This window comes from Pithys albifrons, chromosome 2 (assembly GCF_047495875.1).
Source record: "Pithys albifrons albifrons isolate INPA30051 chromosome 2, PitAlb_v1, whole genome shotgun sequence".
Classification (NCBI taxonomy): domain Eukaryota; kingdom Metazoa; phylum Chordata; class Aves; order Passeriformes; family Thamnophilidae; genus Pithys; species Pithys albifrons.
The window spans coordinates 93,843,855-93,871,831 of record NC_092459.1 but is presented as its reverse complement, the minus strand read 5'-3'; the positions used below and the strand labels follow the sequence as shown (position 1 = coordinate 93,871,831).

At 40.1% G+C, this 27,977-nt stretch overlaps 1 protein-coding gene across 4 annotated transcripts in view; it reads right to left on the bottom strand.

Annotated features, from left to right (window-relative positions):
• Nucleotides 1-938: 938 nt before the first annotated feature.
• HHAT (hedgehog acyltransferase) overlaps nucleotides 939-27,977 on the bottom strand; it is a 161,917-nt gene continuing 134,878 nt past the window's right edge. For all 4 annotated transcript variants that reach the window (XM_071548047.1, XM_071548046.1, XM_071548044.1 and 1 more), the window contains one exon: nucleotides 939-3,226. In XM_071548047.1, coding sequence (XP_071404148.1) covers nucleotides 3,135-3,226 — 92 coding nt within the window. In that variant the 3' untranslated portion in view covers nucleotides 939-3,134. The remainder of the gene's footprint in view (nucleotides 3,227-27,977) is intronic.

Below are 27,977 nucleotides of genomic sequence, written 5' to 3'. Positions count from 1 at the left end.
CCACTTAGCGTAATCTTGCCATGCACAGTAATAATGATAGCTGGGAGGGCTCTGTTAGCCAAGCAGGGGATAGGAGAAGGATGTGTGTGTGCAAGAGACTTGATTACTAGAGCTTTGTCGTAGCCATTAGAGGCATATATTAGGCTAGGCTATGCTTGCTAGTCTCTTGGGCAGCTTTTCAAAAGTACTTCTGAACTGCTTTTGTCAGTAGCCATAACATGTCTGTCCAGCTCATTTTCAGAGCCACTGCCTTGGGGTTTTTTTTGGTCACTGCACTTTTGTTACTTTTAGGGTCTCTTACCAATAGTAGTTGTTTGCTCTTCCTCCTACTCCTGACTAGAAGTGCTCCCTTTGGTTCAAAATGGCAATTTCTGTCTCTGCCAACTGTTTCCTACATCCCTTAATTAGCTCTTCCTCAGTGGCTGGAATTCTTTTTCTCCTCCTCCCCTATTTTTTCCTTTTGTATGGAGGATGGCACTTTGGGCTACCACAGAATTATATCAGGTACCACATGATAGATAATGAAGAGTCAATTCTCAGGTCATGCTGAGGAATGTGTTTCCAAGGTCCAGCTGACTATGCATGTTTGAAGTGCTTCAGGCAGAGCTTTGTGTCTGACTGAGCATGCCCCATACTGACAGCTGCTGCATAAGCAGGACTGAGAAGGAACTTTGTGAGTGGGAAGCATCATTTTAATTGCATGCTATTCTTCTCAGAAGCTTCACATGCTGAAGTCTCACTTTAGCCCATCTACAAAAGGTGTATTCATTTTTTAACCTTACACCATTAGGGAATGCATGTTCAATGCAGAGCACAACAGGGATAAAAGTGACCAGTCTGCACTGCACCCACCCTGCAGGCTTCCAGGGCATGGTAGTGTTTCTTCACAGCACTGGAGCACTTACTTTTCTTACACCAAACCACAGCTTTCCAAGACACAGTTCTCAAGCCAGCAGGCCATTTCAGCTTTATTTACAGAAACAGAAAAGGATACAAAATTATAAAATATATAGAAAGCATTGAAAAAAATAGAAAACTATTTTAGTTCAGAAATAAGGAAACTCTGTATGACCTTCAAGGTCATTTCCATATTGGAGGCAGAAGTTTTGCATGCATATAAATTGAAACCCAATCACTTAGAAGCACCTCGTTTCATGCAATAACAGTAATCAATAAAACTGAAGAACTGACTCGCGACTTTTTGCTCTAATGCTAATTCCGCTTAATTACAAAGTTTGAGTAAAGTTTGAGAAAGTTCTTGCCCTTAGCTCAGATAGAGGCCAATCTCAGATCGTTTTAGTAAATTCAAACGCTTAGAGCCACCTACTTTGTGGCTGTCAGAATCCCTGCAATCATCTTAAGTCAATCAGGAGGACCATGTCTCTGGTCACACAGCATTCAAGGTAAGTCTTCATTTTCAACAGTTTGTGGCGTCTTCTAGGAAGTGCTTCCAGAGGAAATCATGGCATTCTCGTGGCAGGAGAGAAGGGGGAAATCTTAACAAAAAGGGCTGGAGCTTCTGCTTTGAAACAACCAGAGATGCAGTTGTCTCTGGACGGACAGAGAGCTGAAGCCTCTGTCCTGACTCCTTCAGGAATAAATGCAGGGTAAAAAGAAGGCTGCCATAGTTCTGAGCAGCACAGACATCAGAAATGCAGGCAATAAGCTGAAGCCTGTCTCAGGGGCTGAATTTCTTGTTGAAGGGATAAGCTGTATCAGACTTGGCTGAAGCTGCAGGAGTGATGCAGCAGGACGCTAACTGTGCCTCCCAACAGGCTGAAATGTCTGCAGGGGGGCATAGAACAAGTTTTGACACAAGTCCTTCACCTCTGGATGGAGGAAACGACTTTTGGAAGAAGTCCTCTCCAGAACTCGTGGCCTTTTACCATCCCTAGGGGGAATATCTAACTTTAGAAAGACTAAAGGTCTTCTGGCTGCTCTTCAATATCAGTTTAATACAGTACAGCGTAGGAGACCGCCTCTATTGCAGGATGGGAGTAGGGTCTCTTCTTCCCTCAGAAAACAGTGTGCTGAAGCACTCCTGCAACTCAGACCCTTGAGGGTAGGCAGGACCTGCCTAGCTCTGGGCAACCCAGTCTTTTGGCAAAGATGCTTCTGTAACAGGTCTGACTGTGGGAAAAGGACATGGACCTCCAGCTAATTTTGTGTCACTGTATTAGCCCATTCTGTATTTTTTCTAAAGGTCTTAATAAGTTACTCCTAGGGTGTCTTCAGCATTGCAGGAGCTGATTGCTTAGACATCAGAGAACAAAGCAAACTGAACAGGTTTACCATTCACCCAGACCTGGGTTATCTCCTTTTGTAACAGATCAATACAAGAGGCAGACTGAACAGTTCCCTTGAAGGTGGGATTTGCCCAATAATCAAGGCAATATTTTATGCTTTAGCTCTAACACAAATCAGAGAGCACTTAAAGCTGTAAGAGCATATTTGATTAAAAAGAAAAGATGTTCCTTAATAAAAGACCTGCTTCCCTATTCCCTCTTTTTAAAGAAACAAATAAAACCATTCCTAAGATTACCAAAAACAGATTTTATTTTGAAGGAGAGATTTTAAATGAAGACATTAAAACAAAAAAACAGGCTTTGCTACAGTAAGTAGAAAAGTAGGAGAACTACTACAGTGAGAATATAAAAATGTTCTATCAGAAAGCAATCAAGAAGAACTGATGAGCATCATGCCCTTCAGGGAGTAGTGTAAGTGGAGGGCAGAGCACTCCATGCCCCTACACAGTGGCTGTGAGAGACTGGGCTTTTTGAATTCTCCAAGGTAGGGTTTTTTTTTCCTTTGGTATCTCTAAATAGGCAGCAAAACATTAAAACAATCTTCAACATATATAAAATACCTGTTCTGAGATGCATGCTTCCAAGATACAGAGATGCTGTTTTACAAAAATAATGTAATTCAAAATGCTTCTTAATTTCCCTCCACACCCAGCTATAGCCCATCAGTGTTTCTGGTTCAATTTCTGCATTTGCAATGCAGAATCAATGAAATGAGCTTTAGTTTTTAACACATCAGCTGAAGACTTGATCTGGCACACCCTTCTGCAGATAGGATATCCAGTGTAGAAAACTATAAACCTGCCTTAAAAATAACTGTTTGCATCATTCCTAAGTCGCAGCACACTTCTGCTCCCATTCGATTCCAACATGAGAATAGCAGTACAGGAACCCGAGAACAGTCAGTGTCGCCCATGGCCAGCCTAAAAATAGAAAAGACAGACAATCCTAGTCAGAATAATTAATGATTGCTTCAAGTAGAAATACTCATGGGATGACCAACTTATGATGCTTCTAATTAATTTTATTGGCAATTCAGTCTCATAAGTAAGTAGAGCCAACCCACAAAATTTGAAAAGGGAAATCTGGCTTGTCTAAGTTTCAGGGATGCCTGACCCCCTGGCAGCCCCAGCCTTTTCCATTTTCAGGGATCTGGACCAGGTTTATTCTTATTGAATTAAAAAGGTCAATTTCAATCCTCTTCTTTGCAGTGGGTTTGTCCATCAAGCAGATTCTCTGAACGAACCCTAATGCTTTAAGCTGGCTATGCTGCTTCCCAGGCACAAAGGGATGCACAGCAATATGGAAGGTTGTTAAAAACCTGAACAAGACCAGCTACCTGTTCTGCAAAAGGAGTCTGGGGAAACCTCCGATTAAGGCTGTTTTGGCTATCCTGCAGCTGGGTGTAAAGCCTGATGTATGCACTCTACAGCCCACTAACAGCTAATGGGGTCAGAACACCATTGTGCCAATGCAGAACAGACAGTCCTGTCTGCCTGATTTGCCTGATGCCTAAATTATTCTTTTAACTAAAAGGACTGACTCCTCCAATATATAAAACCTTTGCTAGAGAAGTGAGGTATCATTATTATTTCAAATTCTTTTTAGTGAAAGTCACCATCTTTTCACTTGAACTTTTCAGAGCCAACAGCAGTAAGCAGGAAGTCACAAGCCAAAAGGTCTATTGCTTTCCTGTAAAGTTGTAAATAGTTTGAAAAATCTGTTATCAAGTAAAAGATTTTGCTTTCCTCTATACCTTTCCTGGTACCTCACTTCCCTTTGTTCATTCCCCTCGTCTCTTTAGAATTTATGAATGGTAGATCTTGTATGTTGAAATCCTCTGCATTAGGTCTCAATGTTTTTCAGTGTGTATTGTCTGTGGGAAGGGGACAGGGAGAAAGGTGTTTGATGGGTTTTTAGTGGCTTTTTGTTGCCATTGTTGCCATGAGAATTTTGGTTATGAGTGTGACTGGTTTTCTGCATGCTGTGCTTGAACTACCAGCACTTGCTTCTGAAAGAAAAGTTTCAGTGATCCCTCCTGGGGAAAGCTCTGGTCTGAAGCAACCTGCTGGCGGACATAAGATTCCCCTTTGTCCTGCAGAAGGGATGGAGAAAAGTTGTAACCTCTCCACAACATTGTAGTCCAAAGAGCTCTTTCTGAAAATGTATTTATGCTGTGATTTGCAGGCTGGCTTTGTCCAGGCTTTGAGCTAATTCCAGTCTGGAGACTGTTTAATTGTGCTCACATCTAGCTGAGCCTTAGCTTAATACCACATCCTCTGCAGGGCTCATAGCCCTTGTCACATGAAAGGGAGGAGGGAGACAGAAATGCAAATATTTCTAGTCTTAACTGTATTCATAAAAGTTACTAGCTCTAAGTGCTTCTAGACAATCAGAGCCTTATGTCCCCAACACTGTCTGTCAACTAACGGACTGAGTCCTGCACTTCCAGGGGCCACATGTGCTGGGATCCTTCCTCTTTGCTCCAAGAGCCTAGGCCATGTCACACTTCATCCTGGAACAGGTTCAGAAAGAGCTGGTTTTTCCCCCTGTGAATGGCTGTATGTCTGCTTCATGAACCTCTAACTGTTCTGGCCTTGCTTTGTGGTGAAATACAATCTTATAACCTGATCAATTTTCATGGAGACATTTACAAATATTAATCCCTTTTCCTTACAACACCCTAAAGCAAAATTATACTTTTTGTTTAATTATTTATCTCACAAAAAATTGTTGAAGTATCTCCAAAGAGATTTTTAACAATGACATAGTCTTGTTTTTATTTCAGTGAAATTAGTCTACTGCAGATTGGGTTTCACCTTCAATAACAAGCTTAAAGCCCAGCTGTGCTTTGTCTCTGCTAAAATTGCATGTGAAAGTATGTCAATAGACGTAATAAAAACATACCTCTTCTGGCAGCAACACTGTGCTGGCTGCTTTATACACACAGAGCCAGAAAATTAAAAAAGGACTGAGTCTAGAATTGTTCTTCTTTTGTAGGGGTACTTTGGAAATTTGCTAGATACATGTTTTGCATTTTTAAATACTTTAAAGCTCTGGCATGCAGAAACTGTGCCAACAGTAGTCTTTAGTCTGACTGGCTATCCCTAGTCAGGATATTAGAACTCTTGCCAGAATATGTAGGTTTGCACTGGAAATATTTTCTAGATATCGTAGATTTATGCTAAGATTCCTCCCTGGTACCCAGAACCCAGGTTCACAGCGTTCTCAGCCACTATCATCAGGTTTGTGCTGATACTCCTGGAACGCAGGGAGTATCTCCCGCACAGTAACAGGTGTGAGGGGTGGCATTCAGCACATCATCTCCTCCTGATTTAATGAAGATGAGAAGGAAGGGGAAAGATAAAGTGGGTGTGGGTGACGGAAAAAGGGATTTTTTTTTTAATTGAATCTTGCTACAGCTATTCTAGGAGGAGCTGCACAGATCCCAAAGCATTTCCTGCTGCACAGGTGGGAGGTAGCTCCAAGCAGGGGCAAGAGAGCACCTCTGCCTTGCTGGCCCTTCTTTGCCACACTAGAACCATGAGCACTGCTGCTGGGTGTGGGGAAATGCATGTGGTGCTTCTGCTGCAAGCGAGTGAAGCAAAGGCATCGTGTTCCACTCCTCAGCAATCCCAGATTGGTTCCAGTCCACTCAAGGCAGATTTGCACAAGTGCATCCACACCTGAGGAGCAGCCCAAGGACAGCCTGAAGCAACTAGGGGATTTTTAAACTGTTTTCACTCATCCCTTCCATTTTAGGACTGGTTATACAGTAAAATTCTTGGAAAGTCTGAGGAACTTGGTCTCCAGAAGGTGATATTGTAAGAAGGGACACATGGATCAGTGATAATCCAACAAGGGTGCAATTTCAAATTTTGCCTATGGCATCATCCTTGTATGTGACCTCCATAATCAAACAGCAACATGGGCTGCTCTTTTGTAAGGTAAGTTCACAGGAACCTTTTCCTTGTTTCAACAGTTTCTCATTGTAAACCCAAACAATCAAACAGTACTGATGGTCTTGGATCCACAATCCCAACGAAATTCCCTTTTTTGCCTTGGGCCAGCAGCGTAAGGTACAGTCTTCTCTCAGGCCTTTTGCTGAGTCCTGTTCTGCTCCTACTCTCAGACACCATCCAAGGGACTCTTCTTTCTGGTGGCTCCCCAGCTTTACCTTATCACCCTAAAACACCACATCCTTATCTGTGCTGTACAACTCTCCAAACTGCTTAGAAGAGTACATGCCTGCCTTCTAGATCAGTATCTATAAAGTCATACATAAAAAGTACTCTTAGAAACATTACTGAGTTCAAATCAAGCACTGGGCTGTTAAATGACTGAGTTGAGTTTATCTATTCAAAAACACATCATATACTATCTTAAATCTTGCAGTTTCTTGACTGGTTTCAGTAATTTGATTTTAGGCTTGCAAGCCAAGTTTCATGAGACAACTCAGATTTTCATGTGTTTTTTCATAGAAAGCTGAATTTGTATTCATTAACACACGCTATTTGTAAATACAAGAACAAATTCATATGATATTTGCAAATCCAGCAATATTTGTAAGCTGCAGAAATTTCTTTTAAGACAGCTGGATGTCCCTTTTAACAAAGGAATGCTGAGTGAGAATCATGGAGAAATCCAATCTCTGCTTATGGGGAGGTATGCTGCTCCACAAAACATCAAACTCCTTTGGCAAGAGAACTGAAAATTTTGTGGGAGGTACCAGCAGCTCTGTCTATCACACAACCTGTTCCCAAAGAAGTCTTCAGTCTCAGCTAGGAATGAGGCACCACTCTTGTCACACACAGCTGATGGACTGTCCAGTTGTCTTGCTGGTTGAAACCATGTTTTGATACCTTACATACTCAGCTTTCAGCCTAATGAAAGGAGACCTATCTTCATTACATGATCAAGACAAAATTAATACAACATTGCTGTAACAGGAATAGCTTTTGGAGTTACTCCTTCTTTTCAGCTTTCTCTGTCTTATTCCATAATGTTTCTGGATACTTTGCAAACATCTAGAAAAGGTTATGTTTCTGGTACATTCTGGATTTTGATGGTGTGGGTTAAAACTAAGCTTTTAACTCAAAAGTAACAGACTGGATCACATCTCTCAAAAGACCAGTTATGTTCTTATTATCTCAGTTCAAATAACTTGAACCAACATTTAAGCATGTATCCAGAAGGAAGCTCTTTCAAATTTCCTAATCACCTACAGTAGAGAAAAAGAATGACACTAGCAATGTTTTGGGCATACCCAGGTTTCACATCATCATCAAAACACTAGGAAACGGATCTTTGTTCCTTCCAACCTGTGAGACATAGGAAAAAGGGACTGTAGTTGCATTTTGCATTTTCCAAAACTGCCTTAGTAGCTTTTGGTCCTTAATGCTATTTTTAGATGTTACTTGGCTGTACAGTCCTCAGAAGCCTTCAAGTGCAGAGTAGTTATTAAATCAATTGAAGTCAGGAAAAGTAATCTCTGAAAAGCTTGACTTCAGGACCATACATCTTACTCTGACTTTGACTTGGAAGCACCACAGTTGCTGTAAGACTCAGCACACAGGAAAATTTATCCTTAAACAAAAGTTCAAATGTGACAAGACATTGAAGCAACTCCTCTGTAAAGGGGAATTAAGAAGACACAATGGTGGGAAGGAGGAGGAACAGGCACCAGTTTGTCAAGCATCATAAAAAGCTGAAGCAAACCAGTATTTGAGGCCAAGACATATCTTACCTACAATTAGTAACATCTTTAGAGGACAAGTAAAACTACCATGTTTTCTGAAACAATGACACATTCAAAACCAAAGATCTCTATTATCTAGCCTAATATTTAAATTAGACTAGAAACTGCATTTTAAAATTTGAATTTCACGTCTGTTTGTCACTTCCAGGTGGACCCACCTGACCATTACAGCAGGGAATGTCCAACAGCATGTATTACAAACATGGTGCAGCCTGATACTAAATTACTCTTTAGGTATTTGGAAAAGAAAACCCTTTCTGTTTCCAACTGTGTTGTAGCAAAGCCCTAACCTGAGCCATAGCAGGGGCTTTTGCTGCTTTCAGCCTCCACATTGCACACATAGTAAGGGACAAGCAATAAATTCCGCCAGCAAACACACAGCCCTCAAAGTCCCAACTGGGCATCTCCATCCTCCCACCCCATGTAAAGCAGTACACAGATTCACAGGGTCTGTAAATTAAGATGCCACCTTGTCTCCTTGCTAGCCCCCAGCTATCAGCTCCCACTCTTGCCCCTCCATCCACTGTGCAGCTTGGAAGCAGGGCAGCTCAGCCAAGGACAATCAGCTTGGGAGATTAGGTAAGGCTGACCTGACCTATTGCTATAAATTTCCAGTGTTGAAGACACTTTAACACGTGGGTGTAGAAAAGGTCCAAATATTCAGAAGATTACAGTACAATAGGTACTACTTCAAAGGAAAACCAGAGAAATGCTCTAAGGACAGCTCAGATCTGTCCCAGGCAGCACCTGAAAACATGACTGAGAAGCAGAAAATTCTAAGCTTCCAGGTCTAGACCTGAACCTTACCCACGGCAGTGGCAGTAACTGCTAAAGCTTCCTCTTCAGTAGACATGAACCAGTTTCTGGCCAAAGACATTAACAAATGTGTAATATAGTATTCTACATAGATGAAGTTTAAATCATACCCTCCCGAACAAGGCTTACATCTTTGGCTTTCTGAGGACTACTTATCACTGCTGAGAAAAACTGAAAATGGATAGATAACAGTCCAAGACCATCAGCTGCAACACAGGATGACCACAACTCACTCAGATCAGCATTGCTGAAAGCAAAAAGCTACAGTCTCTCAGTGTTCTCACAATGCAAACAGGTTTTATTTAGCAGAGAGAGGTCACAAAAGTTGTGGCTTTTCTGTCTTCTTACTGTGTGTGGACCCACACTTTACCATAGCTAAAAATATTTTACCTTTATGCTTGATGGCACTGGGGAAAGTTGCCTGCTGACAAGGACCTCCTTAAACAACAGAAAAATCAATGTAATCTGCGTCAGGGCTAAGGATGCTGATCACACTTTTTCCTGTTAATTAGATAGGCTGCAAATAAACAATTTCTTAGGTAGACCTCAACAGATAGGTCTATCCTATAGCTTTTATAAAGAACCACTCAACACCGTTCAGTTATGATGCCAAAACTACCTGCATTGCAATAAGTATGTACATGAAAGAAAACACAAAAAAAACACAAAATCCCCAAACACTGTGCTATTTGCTGTAAATGCTCTGTGGATGCAGGTATTCATACAGGGTAGGGCTGTTTTGTCTTTGGAGCTAGAACCTTATTTCGTGCTAACTAACCATGACACAAGCAGCTCTCCAGATCCTGCACAATGGACTGGAAGAATTGTTTCCCCTGTATGTATCATACAATGTGAGCAGGATGATGCTGGTAACTTCACTCTATGTTTCTTGGTGTGTTTTTGTGGTATTATCCATCAATAATTCTACCTTAAGCATTTTTACTTCTAAACCTTGTATAAAGCAAAAAAACCTCAAATTCACAGGAGTTATGCCTTCTGCTTCATGTTTTAAAATAAACCTTCACCCTCTGCTAGTTTTCCCAGCAGACCTAGTCAGTGGAAAAAAGCCTGATAATTTAGGCAGTAATTGTGGCCTCATGCATATCAAGTTGACTCTGGAGTAATTCAACTATAATCAAAAGATCCATATTCGTGCTACTACTGAATTTGAATAAACAGTAAGGAAGACTGCTGAAAACTGCTAGTTGGAATCTTTCTGCCACAACTGCTAATTGGAAAGGAAAAGAAAACCAAACAACCAGCTTTAGTTTTACACTATGAAGGAGTAAATTTGTAATTTAGAAGCAACCTTCCTTCTCTTCTCAGGTCTTTGGTTGCTAGAGCTACACATTGTTAATATGAAATCAAAGCCCACAAAAGATGAAATTTAAATGCTCATTTATTTTTAGAACAGAGACAAAAGCTTTAAAGACCATTATTGTAAACAAAGATGCATCTTCACTCAGAAGCGAGGCAAAAGAGCTACCTCTTCAAAGTGTTACACAAAAACCCAAAACATTTTAGAGTAATATTTTTGGCTTAAGGCAACACTATCTTCATCATTAAATGTCTGCTCAGGTATTCCCAACACAACCTCCTTAAATATGGTGGGAACAAGTATGTAAAGATGACACTTGCAAAGACTTTAGGGCATTTTTCACTTGTAATTATCCACTGAGAGCATTATATGTACCAATGAAAACACCAGAGCCAGGAGCCTCCTTTCACCACAGTTGTAAGATGAAACAGGAGAATGAAGGGTTAACTCCCCAGGAGAGCATGAACATCCCAAAGGCAGAGCTGGGAACCTGCTGTTGCCTGCCAGGATCCTGAGGTAAGCATCTGCCTCTTACTGAGCAGAGAGATACCCATGTTATGGATAAAAAGACATGCTGAGCAGAAAGGTGAATTAACTTCTCCTCTACTAGAGCTCGAAATTTCCGGAAGATTTCTGTATCAGTCTAACTGTGGTTCTTGGATTTAGGTTTGTATGTCAGGCTTTTCAAATACAACAAAGCTCCTTCTTATGCCTCTTAGTGCTAGGGAGCTCTTGAGAAATCAAGGCTATGTACTCTCAAAGGAAGAGGAGTTAAACCAGGGATTCAGACATGTGCCATCAATCATCAGCAAGCAAACATTTGGGTAAAGAGGTGAAGCACTGTAATTTATTTCCCCAACTTGATTTCTGGCTAAGGTATACTGAAACGGTCATGAATATAAGATGCTTAAATGACTGTAAAATAATTAATTTTTAAATATGAAGAATTATTTAAGGATTAATTATTCACAATCCACTTCCTACCTGCACTTTTTAATCTGCAATTTTTCATTACCCTCCTTCAAAACACTTACGTTCCCAGACCACAGCAGCAATTCAATGGTGCTGCCTTGTCTCTTCACAGCATTAAGTATAAAATATCTGACAGTGTAACAAATTTAACAAGTATTTACAAGCACCTCCGCTAGCAACAATCAAACTGCAATTTCTTATTGCAGAGCTCTTGTACCTGAAATGCTCTCTTCTAATTAAAATTATATTACCTGTTAGAGCTTAATGTAGTAAGGAAGGGCTGAGAGCACAATGGTAATTTACAGGAACACTGCATTTTGATGATTGCTATATCAGTGTAAAGCTAACACTACAAGTGAGGTCACTGAACTGAGTTCTCACTTAACAGAAATCCAAATATCTTGAGGGATGGAAGTGCACAGATAAGATAACCAGGCAATCTTGCAGTCACTTACTGAGCCGTAGCAATCGATTTAGGACTAAGGCATTTTGAATGCTGCTGGTCTCAGGCTGTATGAAGTTACTCCCCTTCTGTTTGTGTCTTGTTTTCACAGTGTCACCAAAGGGCAAAGGAAAGGCCTGACGCAGAGTTAGGACAGGCAGCCCTGGAAGGACAGTGGCCTGAAGGTGGCCATGAGCCAACAGAAAACAATTTCCATCCCACTGGTGGCATATCACATGAAATGGAATTGTTGTAGGTTATCTGGAGCAAAAGCACCCAACAGGGTTGACCTCAGTAGACCCATTTTTGATAAAAGAATTGTTTCACTTCTCACCTTCATGAGTTGACCTGACCCTACTGCAGCCTCTAGAATCATAGCAATTAAACAGAAGACTTATCAGTAAAATAGTTCAATTACAGATAGTTTGTGGATAAGAATAATTTTTTTTTTTTTTTGGAAAACGAGTCCATTGTCAAGACCAAAGGAAAAAAAACTAACTCAAAATTCCTTTTAAAATATCAACATTTAATTGACTTCAAGGTCAAAATTGGACAATTTGCTTCTATATTCTCAGAAAACACAATTCTGGATTTCAAGAGAAATCTAGTGAGTCTGGGGAGGAAATATCTTATTTGCTGCTTTCTGTGTGAATTGCAAGTGCACTCTCTGCAACACAGAGCATGGAGAGTACCTGAAAATACACATCTTCTTATGTGAACTGTGTGAGCACAGAGGTCATCTGCAGGAAAAGCTAGCAACCATTCATCTCTTGGGTAGGAAAACAGATGAGAAATATTCAGGCAGCTATATAAATATGCCAAATCTGTCAGCATAGCCAAGCACAGGGATCTCATTCCCTAAGTCCTACTCCACTTTCCTGGGACCTGGTCTTAGGCCAGTAAGCAGCCACCAAAGGGGAGGAAGTTTGATCAGCATGAATCTGAGTGAGTTACCTACCAGTGTGGTCACTGAGATCAAAATGATTCTGTCAAACTTTGAGCCCCTTCACCTGCACACCAAGGGTAACAACACTTCTTTGCCTTGTAGCTGGCTCAGAAGAATGCACATGGAAAGATTTAAATGTTGTTATAACAACGTAGCTGCTCTCTTTGCTTTCCTGTTTTAAGAAAGCTTCCTGAACAGCTGCTAACCTTTCAGGTAAGATGGTGGAGCACTGATCCACTGGTGGAGCAAAGCACATACAGAAACAAGCTTGCAACTGGAAAAGGATTTAATAAAAAAATACCTTTTATTGTTATATCTTTAGCAGCATATTCCCTCTTCTAGAAAGAAAAAAGACAATCCTTACCACCTTTATATTACATAAAACTATAAGCAAGTGAAAAACAGTACTACTATGCCTTGCCAGAAATTTTGTGCCAATATTTGAATTGCCTTATTTAACAAAGTGCAGCTTAGTGCAGTAAGATATAAACCTCACATGTGCTTCTCTGGCCAACTAAAATTAGCAAGGAGCATGATCTGATGCATGGCTGTTACACCCTCTGCCCCACCTGGGCTCTGCTATTCAGTCTAAGAAAAGCAGTGCTGCGAATCTTTAATGTGACTGTTGATAATGCCAATATATATACATCTTGCTCAAACCCAATGCACACCCACCCACACCTCTCCATAGGGAACTAACTAGTGACCCATTTATACACATTAACCCTGTAGTGTTTGACTGGTTTCTTGTCTCCTTGCCAACAGGTGCAATGGAGAGACAGCCTCAATCATGTTTGATGTTGACGTAAAGCAGGAACAGATTGACTGAAGTCAGCTGTGCAAGCCCAGACCAAGGGACACATGTGAGCCACAAGGGCAGTAAGGGGTGAATTTCCTTGACTCCCTCACCAGCAGACAGCTGGATCCTACATGGATGTTGGGGACATAAGGGCACCAATAGGCTCCCATTGCCCTCACCAGACTTAGCAGGGGCCTCCCCATTGCCCCTGCATTTAACCACATAAAAGTATATAATTTACACATACGCTGTATGCACACTGTGCCTGATAGTGACTTGACTTCCCAGATCCATCCTGCCTCCGCCTCACCACCTTGACAAGCCCTGGCTGGTCCTTTGGCCAACTGTGGTTGATGCCAGTGCACTGCCTCTGCCCCTTGCTGAGATGTTGGAGAGGGCAGGGTTCTGCTGGCCTCAATGCCTTCCTGCTCCCCCTTCCTGATGGGGCAACCTCAACAGCAGAGACAGGGCTTCAGTTCCAACCACTGTGGGATTTCTCCAAGAGCTAATTTCACATCTCATGGGAGAGAAATATAATGAGAACTGGCTACGAAGCAGTCATTTCCATTTGTAAATGGGATAGCACAAAGAAAGAAATGAGAACAAATTTCCATATGTACAGTCTCTGCTAAACAATCATCTCTGCAAATCTCTCCACAGTGTGTGTGGTGCACGCTGCCTTCTTTATGGGATCAGCCACACAGCCAGAATAATTAATTAACGCATGCACCATCACAGCAGCTCAGAGGATCCAATTTAACAGAGCTGGATCTGATGTGATTTCCAGGATCACAGTTCACGTGCAATGGTGTGGCCGCAGATATTAGTCACATTAAACATAATTTAGCGCTAATTAATGAATGCTGCATCTCAAGTGGGCCCAGACTGTGACCAAACATCTTTATTTACAATCACTACATGTCAAAACAACACTTTCTCACATCCTCATTTTTAAACTAAAACACCAATGAGAGAAGTTACTCACCCAATGAAGAGAGCACAGTGGCTGGGCATGGGCAAAGCCAGCACTGAAGAAGGATGGAGTGCAGGGTGTCCATAATTTACACTGATTAGCTGGAGAAGATCCAAACATTGCCTATTTGTTGTTGTGGAAGGGGGTGAATGGCAGACAAAGTATATGCCTTGCCCTGCTGAAATAGGCTGTTTTTCTTCTGAAGGCAGTATTACTCCTTGTCTTGACAAAGAGATTAATGCTGATTTCTTTGGCAATAATTAGCCTATCTAACAGAGAGGACAGAAGGTTCTTTTTCCTCCCTTCCCCTTTATTTTCAGTTGGATCTTCTACTGGTTCTACACAAATTATTACTAAAAATCAATGTCTCATGCTGAAATAAATGTTCTGGATGTTATGGAAGAGCTTCTCCAAATTTTATGCATGGTCACTGAATGCAGCTGATTTTTTTGCATGGGAAATGGCCATTTAAAGAGAAAAGTACCTGTTTATTTCACTGGTTCTTTACTCTGTTTGAAAATCTTAAATGCACAATCTGGCTGTCCAGCCACCATATACCACCTTGCTTTTTGCCTTCAAAAATCCTTTTAACAAATACTCGCATAGCCAGGATAGATTTTGAAAGTTCTGGTTTTCAGATCAAATTTTCTGACACAAGTTTTAGCATCCTTCACATCTGCTCACACTGTATACATCATATGGGTCAAAGCCGCTCAGATAACTCTCTGTTTCCTTTTGAAGAATTACTTTGTATCAGGATTTGCCTCAATGTTTACTTTACTTCAGAACTGCAAGGTAACTATGGATAAAAGACCTTCCCCTGTCCTTCAGTGTTTCAGTGAGTACCGGCCTCAAGTGAAGAGCTCAGCTGCAGTCAAAGTTTGTTATTACAAAGAAGCCTGATTAAATAAGAGAAATTTACCATTTGGCGGAGTCCTTCAGCTGCTCATAAAAGTCAAAGATAATACTTAATGTTTTGATCAGAAACTGCGCTTAAGTCTTTGACTTGCATCCTTGATGACCTTTAAATTACATTTGAATACATTTCAATTACAAGGTAGAAAAATTACCCTGGCAGATGGACCAAGGTCATTACCAATTTACTAACATCTTTACCTTCCCTTTTGCTGAAGTTCCTGTATGTTCTATGGCTTTAGAATAATAAAAGATTTTTTTTTATTCTTCAGACAGTGATGTAACTTAATTTGTTTTAAATCCTAACTCAAACTACAACAGATGTTGTAATTGTTGGGTGGAATACCTTAGAAGCTGTACCACTATTGTGTCTCCATTTTGATCTGTTACTGGAAGCCTTAAAAACACAATAAATGGAAGTATAAAGAAGGACAGAATCAGAAGGATGACTCAAATGCGTTGGCATCACTCTAGACAAAGACTGAAAAACCAAGGGGTTAAAGTGATCAAGTTAATCTCCAGTAAAAAGGAAGAAATGTCACAGGTGGACTGAGAACTCAACTAGGGAAACAGCAACAGAAAAGATGGGAAGCAAAAATCAAATTCACAGATTTGAAAAAAATTAACTCTTCCTTAAAAAAGAAGCTGTAAGAGGCTTCCTCGGCTCCACACTACTGATCCAACAATCCACTTAGAATGTGGGCAAAGAATGGGCACTATATGCTACCTTAGACAACAAGTGGTCTTAGTTAAATATGTTATGAGAGACTAAAAAGCACTCTTGTTACAAAAACACTTGTTGTTTAGAAAAGTAGACTGTAAAAAGATTCAATAACAATATTTTTAAAAAAAAATCTGAGGTTGTTAGTTTTAGTTGTAAAAGCAAACAAAGCTTGTATGTCAACGTGAAGTTCCCCCACTGCACAGGAGTCTGCCTCAGCAGGGACAATAGCCTAGCTCAGCTTGCCTCGTGCCTTTGGCGTCTACATGCATCCCACACATGCAGAACAGATACCAAAGGTCATGTGCCAAAAGACACCCCTAAAAATGAACACTTTGTAAATTGAAGTTAGTACTACCTAGGGTGGCCTTTACCAGATAAAAACAGGTCCAGTCTTTTAAGCCTTCTTTCAGAGCTAATGATGCCAGTTTTGTTTTGGACTGAAGACTTCAGTTAGCCTACAGTGAAGAGCTGTAGGTTTGGTACGGGTTGGCCAGCAGCTTAATTATAGCTGTAATCTCATTAATGCAGAAAAATTTTATTGCCTTCCTCTTGGAGATATAAGTGGATGTAATCTTGTATCTCAATCAGGCTTAACAGAACATTAAATACAAGTGCTGTCAGTAGCCAACTTCTTTAATGAAGGCAGCAGTACATAAAGTTGAATTCAATTATTAATTAAATTACTCCTGCAGAACTCACATGATGGTAGAAACATTCTGTAAAAAGTCTTGAGTATAAATTTTAAGAATTTCAACAAAATAACCACTGTCTTTGATTAACAAAGATCTAATCAGACTATACATTAATTTGGGAATCATCTATGAACTGTCATGGAAATAATTTTGTGTCATCTCAAAACCAGTACAAATTTGTCAAAGTACTACATGTCATCCAAGGTCTGATGTAATTAACTTCAGTTATTAAAATGCTCATAAACTGTGTGTCCTTGGCCAAGCTCAGCACTGCCAGGGTCTCAGTTTCAGGAGAGCTGATGGGTCAGCACTTACTATTGTAACACAAGTACAGGAAGATTACTGCAGGCAGACCTGTACAGTTGTCTTACGTACTCCTGTGCTCGCACTGAGATTAAATCATAGATACCCCATGTAACACCATAGACAGTGGCAAGAGACAGGAAGTGCACAGTGTAAGCAAGACAAAAAATCCTAAAATCCACAATTATTTTTTCACAATGATGCTGAAAACTCAGCATTTTAAGATGTGACATCGGGGTATGTGGTAGGTTTTCTTCTTTGTTTTTTCACTTCATTATTAGCCATGCTTATAAGTAGCACCTGCATACTGTGTTACAGCAATAATACACATGGCATATGTTGCCACAGTAATTACATTGGACCCAATTCCCAAAGGGAAGCATGCTTCTGCCCAGAAAGCTTCAGATGGGCTCAGCTCTCTGCCTCCTTGGGAAGCTGCTCTGTGGTTCAGTCAGTCACTACACAAACACTGCAGGACTCTCTGTATCCTCACAGCTTGCACACTCCCCTGTAGCAGAATGGAAGAGAGAGGTCCTCTCCCTGCTCCACAGGTTACATTTGGTTTCTATTCAGTAACTGTTTGAAGTAAACTTTGCAGTATGGCCCACAACTGTCAGAAATTAAATGAAGTACATCCCACAGATGCTTGCAGACTGTCTTTCGGATTCCCCAGGAGGCACTGAGAGCCCAGATCATGTGAAGAACATCTCACTACTTTACCTTACCCAAGCAGTGGGCAGTAAAGGTGAGGGTAGATTTTCAGAGGAAGAAAAAAACCATGCAAATTAAGCTGAGAGCATCATAAAGAACCCCTAACCTATGCATGACAGACACACTAAGACAAACAATCCAGGAAGAAAAAAGGAGGGATGGGAATAAAAGAGCTATTTTGGCTCACAAGATACATTTTGACATTTCTTCCAGACTGTCAAAGTAGGTAATGCTGACTCTAGTTTCGCCTGTCCTCATCTCACAATGTTTCATCAGCAATAATGTTACTTAAAAAAGAAGTAAGAGATAAGCCTTGTGTCTTTGACTGTAATGCAGGAGCCAGCTCCACTGAGAGACAGATCAACAATGCTTATTGCAAAGAAAGAGAGACACCTTTGTGTTAGTGAGTGATCATGATTTTTTAAACAAGGACTTGATCTTCCTAAACCTGGCACAGGTCAAACAAATTGAGACATGCCTAATTTATGGCAACCCCTTCTATATACAATACAGTGGATTTTTCATGCACTGTTACCACCACTGAAGACTTTACTGTCAGTTCAAGAAGGACAGAAACCAAGGAACTGAAAGGATCTTCCAACAGTACCGTGTTTCTGCTTCAGGATCACTTCTCGCTCTTCTATCTGTGCTACTGAGCTCTGTTCACAAACCCCAAAGAACCTGGTGTCACAGCAGGGCTGTGAAAAACCACATTGCATGGAGGAATGAATGTGAACCACTGAACTGAAAACAGACACAAGAGCCAAGATCTACTCCCAGTTCTGCTACTGACTTGCTACTTCTCTATTATTCTGTTTCCCTTTGCTACATGTAAAGCAAATAGCTTTGCAATCACAAAATTCTCCAAATGCTTAGCTGAAAAATATAATGCAGGATAACAAGAGGATAAACATATCTCTTGCCATATTTTACTGCTCAGAAGCCTGGCACAAAGATTCAAATGAAGTTAGAAGAAACCCTGCTTCTTCACTGCCTTAGAAATTAGAGTACCAAATAGAAATAATAGGTTTATAAGGATAGGTGTTTTGGGACATTTTTGAGAAATTTTTTCTACCATGTTGCTAAGTGCAAGACAGGTTTTACTTAAATAAGACAGGAGGTTTTCTTCTTTTTTTTCATAAACAGTATCATGATGTAAAATCTGAATCTTATGAAACAGGTTAGCTCACACAGTGATGTGCAGATTGCTCCATGACAGTGAAGCCATCAGGCTCATTGGAAAGGATGCCATAGAAAAAAAAGAATCATCTTGCTTCTACTAGAAAAGGCCTTTAATCCCTGTTGCTATAATTGGGATAGCATTGGTGTTCAGTGTAAAGCAGCAAGATGGTATCAAGTGCCACAGCAATATTTCCCTTATAACTAAGCTACACACAGATAACAATATAAAGAGGTTGAATTCCTGTTCTATTTCTGCCATTATACACTGTTTCAACTCAGGGAAGAGTTTTACTGAACTGGAAGAAATCATGGAGTTCTGTGAGATGTCCTGGTGGTAGAGCCTGTGGGCATTCCTGTACTTGCAAAGGTGCCCTCTGCATAGGTATGGCCCCAAGCACACGAACTGAGAAAACAGATCCAAGCATCTACTAGACAGAAATCCCTTCATGATTTTTAACTCTTCAGAAAGTGGTCCTCCAAAGGAATTCCAGACCAGTTCCAGACATTCTTTAGCAAGTCATAAGGCCTTGAAAAATTTGGCATCTTGAAGTTACTCTGCATCCCTCAGGGCTAAACCCCTCATAAATGCAGTGGACCAGAGGTTACTTATTATGGCTCTCCCTCTAACTAGGGCACACCTCTGTCCCTCATAGCAAAGGGGGAGCCATTGGGATTTTCCCCCAGGAAGCACAGTTCATTATATGCTGCTGTCAAGTATAAAATAGCTTTTGGCTCCTTTAGATTTTTATTTTTTGTTTGTTTTGTTTTGCATCATGACCCAGAAAAAAAGGCAATGTGCATTGAACTGTTATGTGATAAAAGACACAACTGCCACTACACAAGCTGAAGCAGCTCAATAGCTGAAAACAGCAGCTTCCTGCAGAGACTTGATGTGACAAAACTTGGACTCATTTTTGGAGTCGAGCGATAGATCTTCAGCCCAGCATTGAGCAGCAAGCGTATCGAACGCAGGCTGTGTAACGTTCAGCATGCAGCTTAGCCAAATTAGCTTTCTGGCTTTCTGTGAGACAGCCTCACTGCATGGAGATTTCCTTAAAGCAACACCTTGATGGTGTTTTCTAAGGCTATGAAAGTGTCTGTGAAAGAAACAAGGCTGCCTGCAATAAAGGTAAGACTTCACGTATCTAGGATAAGCTCCTACTAAAATTTTCGTATGACACAATAAGGCTCAGATTTAAATCCTGTGGTCTTTGTAGAAAATGGGTTTACCTGAGAAAGTAAGATCCAGACATTTAAATCTGGTACTGACAAAATGGTAGGGATTTTGCCACCAATTTTAAAGGAAACAGGACCAGGTTGCCAGGACATGATGCTCTTTGTTGTACAGTGACAATCACTTCCAGCAACTCATCTGGGAGCTGATAATAATTTGAGGGACTTGACTTGAAAGCAGCTGAAATATTGATGCCTACCTTACCTTGGAAATATACCATTTGCTTGCAACAGTTATTTCAGGACTTCACATTTAGGAATACATAACAGGACCTTCTCTTTCACAATCCTCCCTGGCCTCACCCTCCAAAATATCCCCCACACATTCCCATCCAATAAGAGGTGTACACAGGATATTTTAATAAGCAGCAACAATTGAATAGCTGGAGTAGAGGGCAGAAAAAATAAACAGAACTTTTTGACACCTCAGTGAAAAAAAAAAAGCCACAATTTTGCATAGACAGATCAAAATACTTCTGTAAAATGAATTTGTGTAACAATTAACTACCAAACTTCTGGAAAGTGTTAGATCTTCTATTCTAACTTTCATGAAAAGCATTTAAAAAACAGAAGGTGACACTTTTGTCTGCTCTGAATCTGCATATTTCACTTGAACCAATTTTTCTATAATTTCCCCATCTATGAACTTTTTCAGTGCAGCATTTGGTTACCTTTCAGCTATCAACTTACCTACCTGCAGAATCATTCTGTGAATGGCAACTGTCTCACCCTTTCACCATCCTCACTGCTCTTATCGAAAACATGTCAAGCTCTGTTACATGCTCTTTCACCCTTAACACTCACTATCATCAGCAAAGCTGACCACCAAACAAGGGTGTGAGCAGGCAAGTAATATGTGCCTTCCAGGCACCTGGCAAAGATTTATTCTTCCCCAAAACCAGAGAGAGAACAGGACAGAGTTGTGTTTCCTGTATAGTCCAGTTCAGCATCTGGGGAAGCTCAGTGGGGCCTGCTCCAGGCTACATCTCTGCCTAGACCACAGTGCACAACCTGCAAGCACTAACAGGCAAGACAGAAGGATGCAAAGTGTCAGCATACACCAACATTAAGGCTCTCTCCTGCAGTCCTGACATAGTTTCAGATCAGACTCCAAAAATAAATAACATTTGCATATCAAAAGAGCACAAATATCCTCATTAACTTCAGCAGGAACTTCTGAGTAAGAAGAGTGGTCAATTCTTATATCAGAAAAGGCCCAATCCTGACAGAGGCAGTTGTTCCTCACCTCTGGGGCACAAATCTATGTGCCCTCTATACTTTCCTTCTCCTTTTCCTCATCTTTGACCAAATGCCAAGTCCTGCCTCTAGCCCGTTAAGAAAACCTGCCAGCCTGGTTGTATGTACTTCAGCTCCACACCTGGAGATACCTGAAATGTTTTGGCTGAGTGATTTCTTCTAGGAATTGGTCTGAGGGAAAAGAGAAATAAAAACTAATAAAAACCCCTAAAAGCAAATTAAGAATTAATGGTCTTATAGTAAGAAATCTGAGGTGCTCCTAACCATTATTTGTAATACATCAATTCAAATTTATTAAGGTTTATTATAATACAGAAATGTTAATATTATTTTTCAATTTTCTATTATTACCATTGAAAAAACTAAGAGTATGCAGTCTTATTTTCGCATGAATAAGTGTTCAGGGTTCAAATGTATAGAAATAATTATGTTAAACACACTCTTTCAAAGTTATTCTGCCTCTCAGTTCTTATTCAGTACCTGTTTAAACTAGTAGGTGGGAAAACTGCTCATAGTTATCTTCAAGCTCATCCCACTGGAGCAGTTTGAAAACCCCGGAGACTCTAAAATGTCTGCTATGGCAAAAGGGAAGGCTGTGCCAGGATGCCTAAGCAGGACTCAGTGAGTCAGTAAGATGCATTAGAAGTAAGTCTGACTCCTCAACTTTCCTGTCCATTTAGGAATTAATTCACCTGTACGTGGGGTTTTGCCTTAGTGAGTATGTTTAAGGCATGAGAAGTACTTTTTGAATTGCAGGAAAAAAATAACAAAAATAATTCTCCAAGAACCAAAACCGGAGGCTTCTTTGGAATTTTCTGTATTGCTTGTATTGGGAAATAAAAGTGGAGAAGACTGGCCAGCCTTGCAAAACAAACCCCACACAGTATTGTCAACCGAGCTTTCCCTTCATTGTGTATGCAAAACACACAATTCTGCTAAAAACAACAGAGTGCCTCAGATTTACTTCTCCAACATGCCCTTGGAATTGCCATTAAAGCCTATTTTTTTCTCTCTGATCTTTTTAATCTCCTTTCCACTTTAAAAGATCTCCGGAGGTGGCAGGAGCAATCACCATCAGTATCTTAGATGAGCAGCTCCAGGCTTTTGAGGTTTTGTTGAACACAGAAATACATTGACACAAACAGCCCTGGGAACACAGGCACAACTAAAACATGGCTCATAGTGAAGGAACAACCACAAAATTGTACAAAGCAACTTCTAACCAGGATTCAGGATTGTTTCCCAAGAATTTACATGACAATAATACTGTAACAGTCAAAATGGAAATTGTATTTTCAGTTCCGGAGAAAAAGAGGTAATTTCTCTTAGTTTTGTGAATTTGGGTGTGCATTAGTTCAGCTCCCACCTTGGGAGGAAGACTCCTCAGTCTGGCACATGGCATTCCAGTGCAGAGCAAGGAAGAGAAGTCCCTCCAGTTCCATGTTAGGAGGATTTTTATCTCCATGTGATTTTACTTGGTAAGTCCAGCTTGTTCATCAGCCACCCACTGACCCTTCCAAAATTCTCTTTAATACCTAATTCTGCATTCTATCATTTTAAGCCAAGTCCGTGCAGCAGGAGACCATGTGTGAAGAAGATAAAATGGAAATCTTAACAAAAACCAGTCTCCCCATATCTATGAGAACTCTTAACCTGGAAGATTCAAAACGATAATGCCTGGCACTTAAATACAGTTACAACATCAAAGTGCTTTACAGACCCCACATACGCTGCAATAAAAGACTCTGTCAGGATGACCCGTGTCAGTAGTTCCAGGAGATTTCCATGCCCTTCCCTGAGGGCTTACTTCTAATCTCACAGATTTCCCTGTAAAAATCTTTCAGACTCTGCAACTAATTGAGCAACTGTGAGTAAAACTTAGTATCACACGGATTTAGACGGAGCATCCAAATGGACAATGAACATGTATAATACATATATCTGTTGGCAGAAAGCAGCCACAGAGTCTTACTGGAATTTGCTTCCTTGGTAGATGTAAAAAAGGAGGAAGGTGCCGGCACAAGGTGTAATGGAGAGGAACACTTACATAGAGCAGTGGAAGGAGACTCAAAGGAAGAGCAGTTCAGACACAGGACTGGAGATGCCAATGGGGCAAAACCAGCGAGCATCAGTGTATGCTGATATAAAAAGTGTGGCACAAGGGAGAGTTAGACTTGGGAGCTTGGGCACAGCGGGTAAGACGAAAGATACAGTCCAACACTCAAAGAACTATTATTTTTAATAGTTGCATCCATGATTGGATGGAGGTGAAGAAATTTATTTCAAATTAATTTTTAGCATGTAAATTACATTTAAATGTATTTTGTCTTTTATACAAACTTTTTAAAAATTTAATAAGAACTAGTGATGACTTTCCTGAATATCTGATTGTTTTGTAATCTGTTCAAGTAATTTATATAAGAAATACTGCATCACTGAATCATGCTGTAAAGTCTAGTAAGTTAAAAGGTGATGATTTATCTGAATATAGAAAAGGAATAAGTAAGAGCTGTAGCTGTGGATATCAATTCAAGTTCTTTAATAATGCAGTAAATAGTGTGAAAGAAGCATCTAAGTGAACTTGTATCCTGTTTTAAGTCCTTTTCTACCATAAATGCAAGGGTTTTTTATTTTGATAATGAAAATTCAGAAGTTTTGTCATGACTAGTTTTCAGTTTCTATTTTCTCAGGAGATATCCAGGAAGTTATTCATCGAACCAGCTAAAAGGTAGAAACACAATGTAAATCTAAAACCAGTGTTCATCATCTTCCTCTTATCACCTACAAAATACCTACAGAGCAGGTACTACACAGTAGTAGAGTACCTCTCCTCTGAGGAAAGGCTGGGAGAATTTCAGCCTGGAAAAGAGAAGGCTTTGAGGTGGTTTAACTGTGACCTTCCACTACCTGAAGGGAGTCCACAAGAAAGGAGGAGAGAGACTATTTACAAGAGCATGTAATGACAGCACAAGGGGGAATGTCTTTAAACTGAGAATAGATTTAGACTAGATATTAGGAAAAAAATCTTTTCTATGAGGGTGGTGAGGCATGGGAACAGGTTGTCCAGGGAAGTAGCTTTTACTATCTTCCTAATTCATTTATGGAAGAGAAATGTCCTGTTTAGTTCATTTAAAACTCATAAATAGATTTTGATTAAACAGCCCACGAATTGAAACATAGAACTCAGGCACCCACAACTCCTAAGAACACAGCCTCAAAATATTTTTAATCAAACCTAGTAAAGACTATTATAGACTTCAAAAATGAATGGATCTCCACAATTAATGATTACTGCCTATGTTTGGTTGACCAGACTCATATAATTTAATGCAATCTCTGCATGAAATGCATGGAAACTGTCTTGTAAGAAAAGTTTAGCTAGAAAGCTGAATCTTAGCATTTAATTTCCAAAAGCCTGAGTTACCATGTCAGACAGAAGGTCTGAAGGAATTCTGTAGAATTCTGTTTATAATAAACGAAGGCAACCAATAAATATTACTGCAACCAGTCAGTTGTGTGACTGGAATGTCAAACTCTACAGAACACTGGTAGTTAAATTGCCTCACTGAAGAGAAATTACGTGGATTTGAAAGGATTATAAGAGGATAAAATATCCCAGCTGTTCTCATTCTCTTAAGGCACTTTAAAATATTTGCTGGAGGCAGGATTGTCCTGATGCTTAATTTGCATAGACACTTCACAGCCATGTATAAGAGAAGAGTTCTTATTGTGTGGATACTGCTAAGTATGGCAGCAAATACAGACAATAAGTATTATAATTTTTTTCTCTTTTCCAGTCATCAAATCAAGAGGTTACTTGTCTTAAAGTTGATTTCCTAAAAATCTATTGTGTAAATAAAATAACAGATTTTCTGTTCTGTTTGAGGAGCAAGGTAATGTACCTGTCGTTAGTTATGCACTTGCAACGTTAAGCCTGTTATTACTTTATTTCATCTATTTAAACTGAGAGTTTCATTAACACCACTGGAAATGAACTACTGAAAAAAGGGTGGGAACAAAAGGTGCAGAGAGGTGAGAGAGGTGCATTGTCTAGATAAACTGTGTCGTGGATTTCAATCAGATAAAGGAGAAGAGAGGAAAAGAAACAGCTGGATCAAGGATCTTTTTTTTCTCCCTCCCTTCCTCCCTCTCCCTGTCTCTGTCTCTCTGTCTCTGTTTCTTTTCTTCTCATGAGCTTGTGTGAAAGCTCATTACCACCTACTAGGTACTTTTGCAGGGAATAAGCTAGGGATGCTCTCTCTCCAGTCTACCTGATATTAATTAGTATTACCTGGAATGAGATCTCATCACAAATAACAGCTGAAAGAACAAGAGTGAGCTGCTGTCGCATTAATGGGGAAAGCCTCTGCCAACTGAGTTTGAAACAGGTGAGGGCATGACTGCACTGTTCCACCTCTTGAGATCACAAACAGCTTCTCCATCTCCGAATCAGATGCTACATCTAATTTGTGATAATGCCAGATTCATTCAAGTGTGTACACGTGTATGCATACACCTGGATATGGAGATCTTCTAAACCTGAACAGGTAAATACACTCTGAGAGCATTTTACCATGTTTACTGATTTAAAAACATGAGCAAACCTGAAGAGTGAAAGTTCTTGATTTTCCTTCTTTGCTAAGATAGAACACTCTGTTTTGAAGGAAGAACCGTAACAAATATCTTGTATATTCATTACTACATTAAATATGCTCAAGCACATAACAGCAGGGTGAAGCAGTAAGGGGGTAAGAGCCCCCTCTGGATCTTTTGTTATATTAACCATGTTCATTACATATTCAAGACAATTCTAATAGATGCCAGTCCAAGAGAAATAACTTCAATTACTTTAATTACTTTTCTTTCAAAACTACATATAAAAATGACAAACAGGAATGATGAAACTGATTTCCATATATTTGCCTGTTAGCCCTCAATGAGTGTGAGTTTCTCTCTTAATTTTCTTCTTCCTTTCAGTTTTATTTAATTTTTTCATTAAATCTACAGCATGGAACATACTGTCCTGGAAAGAACTAACATTCTTCTAGGTCACTGTCAAGAATACTGTATTCTGGTAAAACCAAAAGATTAAATAGTGAACTGGTAATTCATTCTCCAACTATGCCTCTTGTTCACCTGCTGACAAGTTAAAGAATTAGCATTTTCTAGGGAACTCCTGCTTTTAGCTGAGACAATTCTTAAGATCAAAAAATCCAAGATCAAAACAGGAAGACAATGCTGAAGGCTTTTTTTCCCCCAACATTTTCCTCTACACAGCTGTGTATTTTCAGTCTTTTCTGTTATAATTATACTAAACTTTTTCATATATAAATACACAAAGTTTTGATTATATTCATTATTAAATAAAAGTACACCATGTGGTTTTATTCTAAATGTCCTACTTCTGAATATCCTGGCTGGATGCTTGTGGGATGAACAGGTCAAGGAAGCTGTTCAACATCCTTTGCTGAGACATTTTAATGAGAAAGGCAGCAGTCGATGTAGTACTGTCACCTTAACACACCAAAACTGCTTCTGCTGCATAAAAAAAAACCCTGAAGTTTTTAGCAACAGTTTTCAGTGTGCTGTTTCCTGGTAAAGGAAAACTGCACTTGGATGCCAGTTAGCACCATGATGATGACAAGTGTGCTGGTTCATCAAAGGGACCTGGAGGGCAGCTGAGGGCTACAGCACAGCAACCAGACTGATTTTAGTCCCTGAAATATTCAGTAGTGGGGGATCACAACTTGTCTGATTTGAAACTCAAATCTGGCCAGCTTCACAGCATGCCCAAATTCTTTGTTTCTTTGAAAGCCTGACACCTGCATGAACGTTTTGTCTTTTTGCCGGCACAGCTCAGGCTGCTGCTGTGTGACCCTGAGTCAGCCACATTGCCAAAGGGACTGATGGACAGATACTGTTCGTGCTCTTTTCCTCATCTGCTGCACATGCATCACCTGCCAGCATGGACTTACTGACCAGGTCACTGCTTGGGTTTTGGCATTTTGAAGCCATTGTTAAACTGACTCTTTGCATTTAGAGATAGGGACAACAGCTGCCTCTGAGAAGCGTTACCACTTCCTATTTTAATTGAATATTTGTATGCAGACAGGAACAGAAGAACACATCTGTCTGCCAGAAAATTAGCAAAATGAGGATAACAAGATGTAAGAATCAGAGACAGTGTAGTGAGCTGCAGCCCTGCTGAAATCCTTCCTCATCAGATAATCACTTAACGCCTTAAGCAGGTCAGAAATCATCCAGCTACTTGAGTCAGAGCTGAAGGCACACAATGGAAACACACACCAGCCATACACAGCGTTTCTAAATATGAGATTGTAAGAAACCAATTCTAGAAAGATATATTTCTATTACACCATATACCTGTAACTGGAACAATGTCTAATTTTGTGTCTTCTACAGAGCTACTAGAAATTGGTACATTTTGCTACAGACTGAATACAATCAGCTGTAAAACACTGAATTGCCAATGGCTAGAGGCAAAAATTCCTGAAGGAGGAGGAGGAGGAGGACTACAGGTGACCTGCTGTTTCCGTAGTCTACTGTGTCCATGCAGGACTTCTAATTCTTTGCAATCCTGACTGAACTTCTCTCCCTTTGAAGACTCTGGTG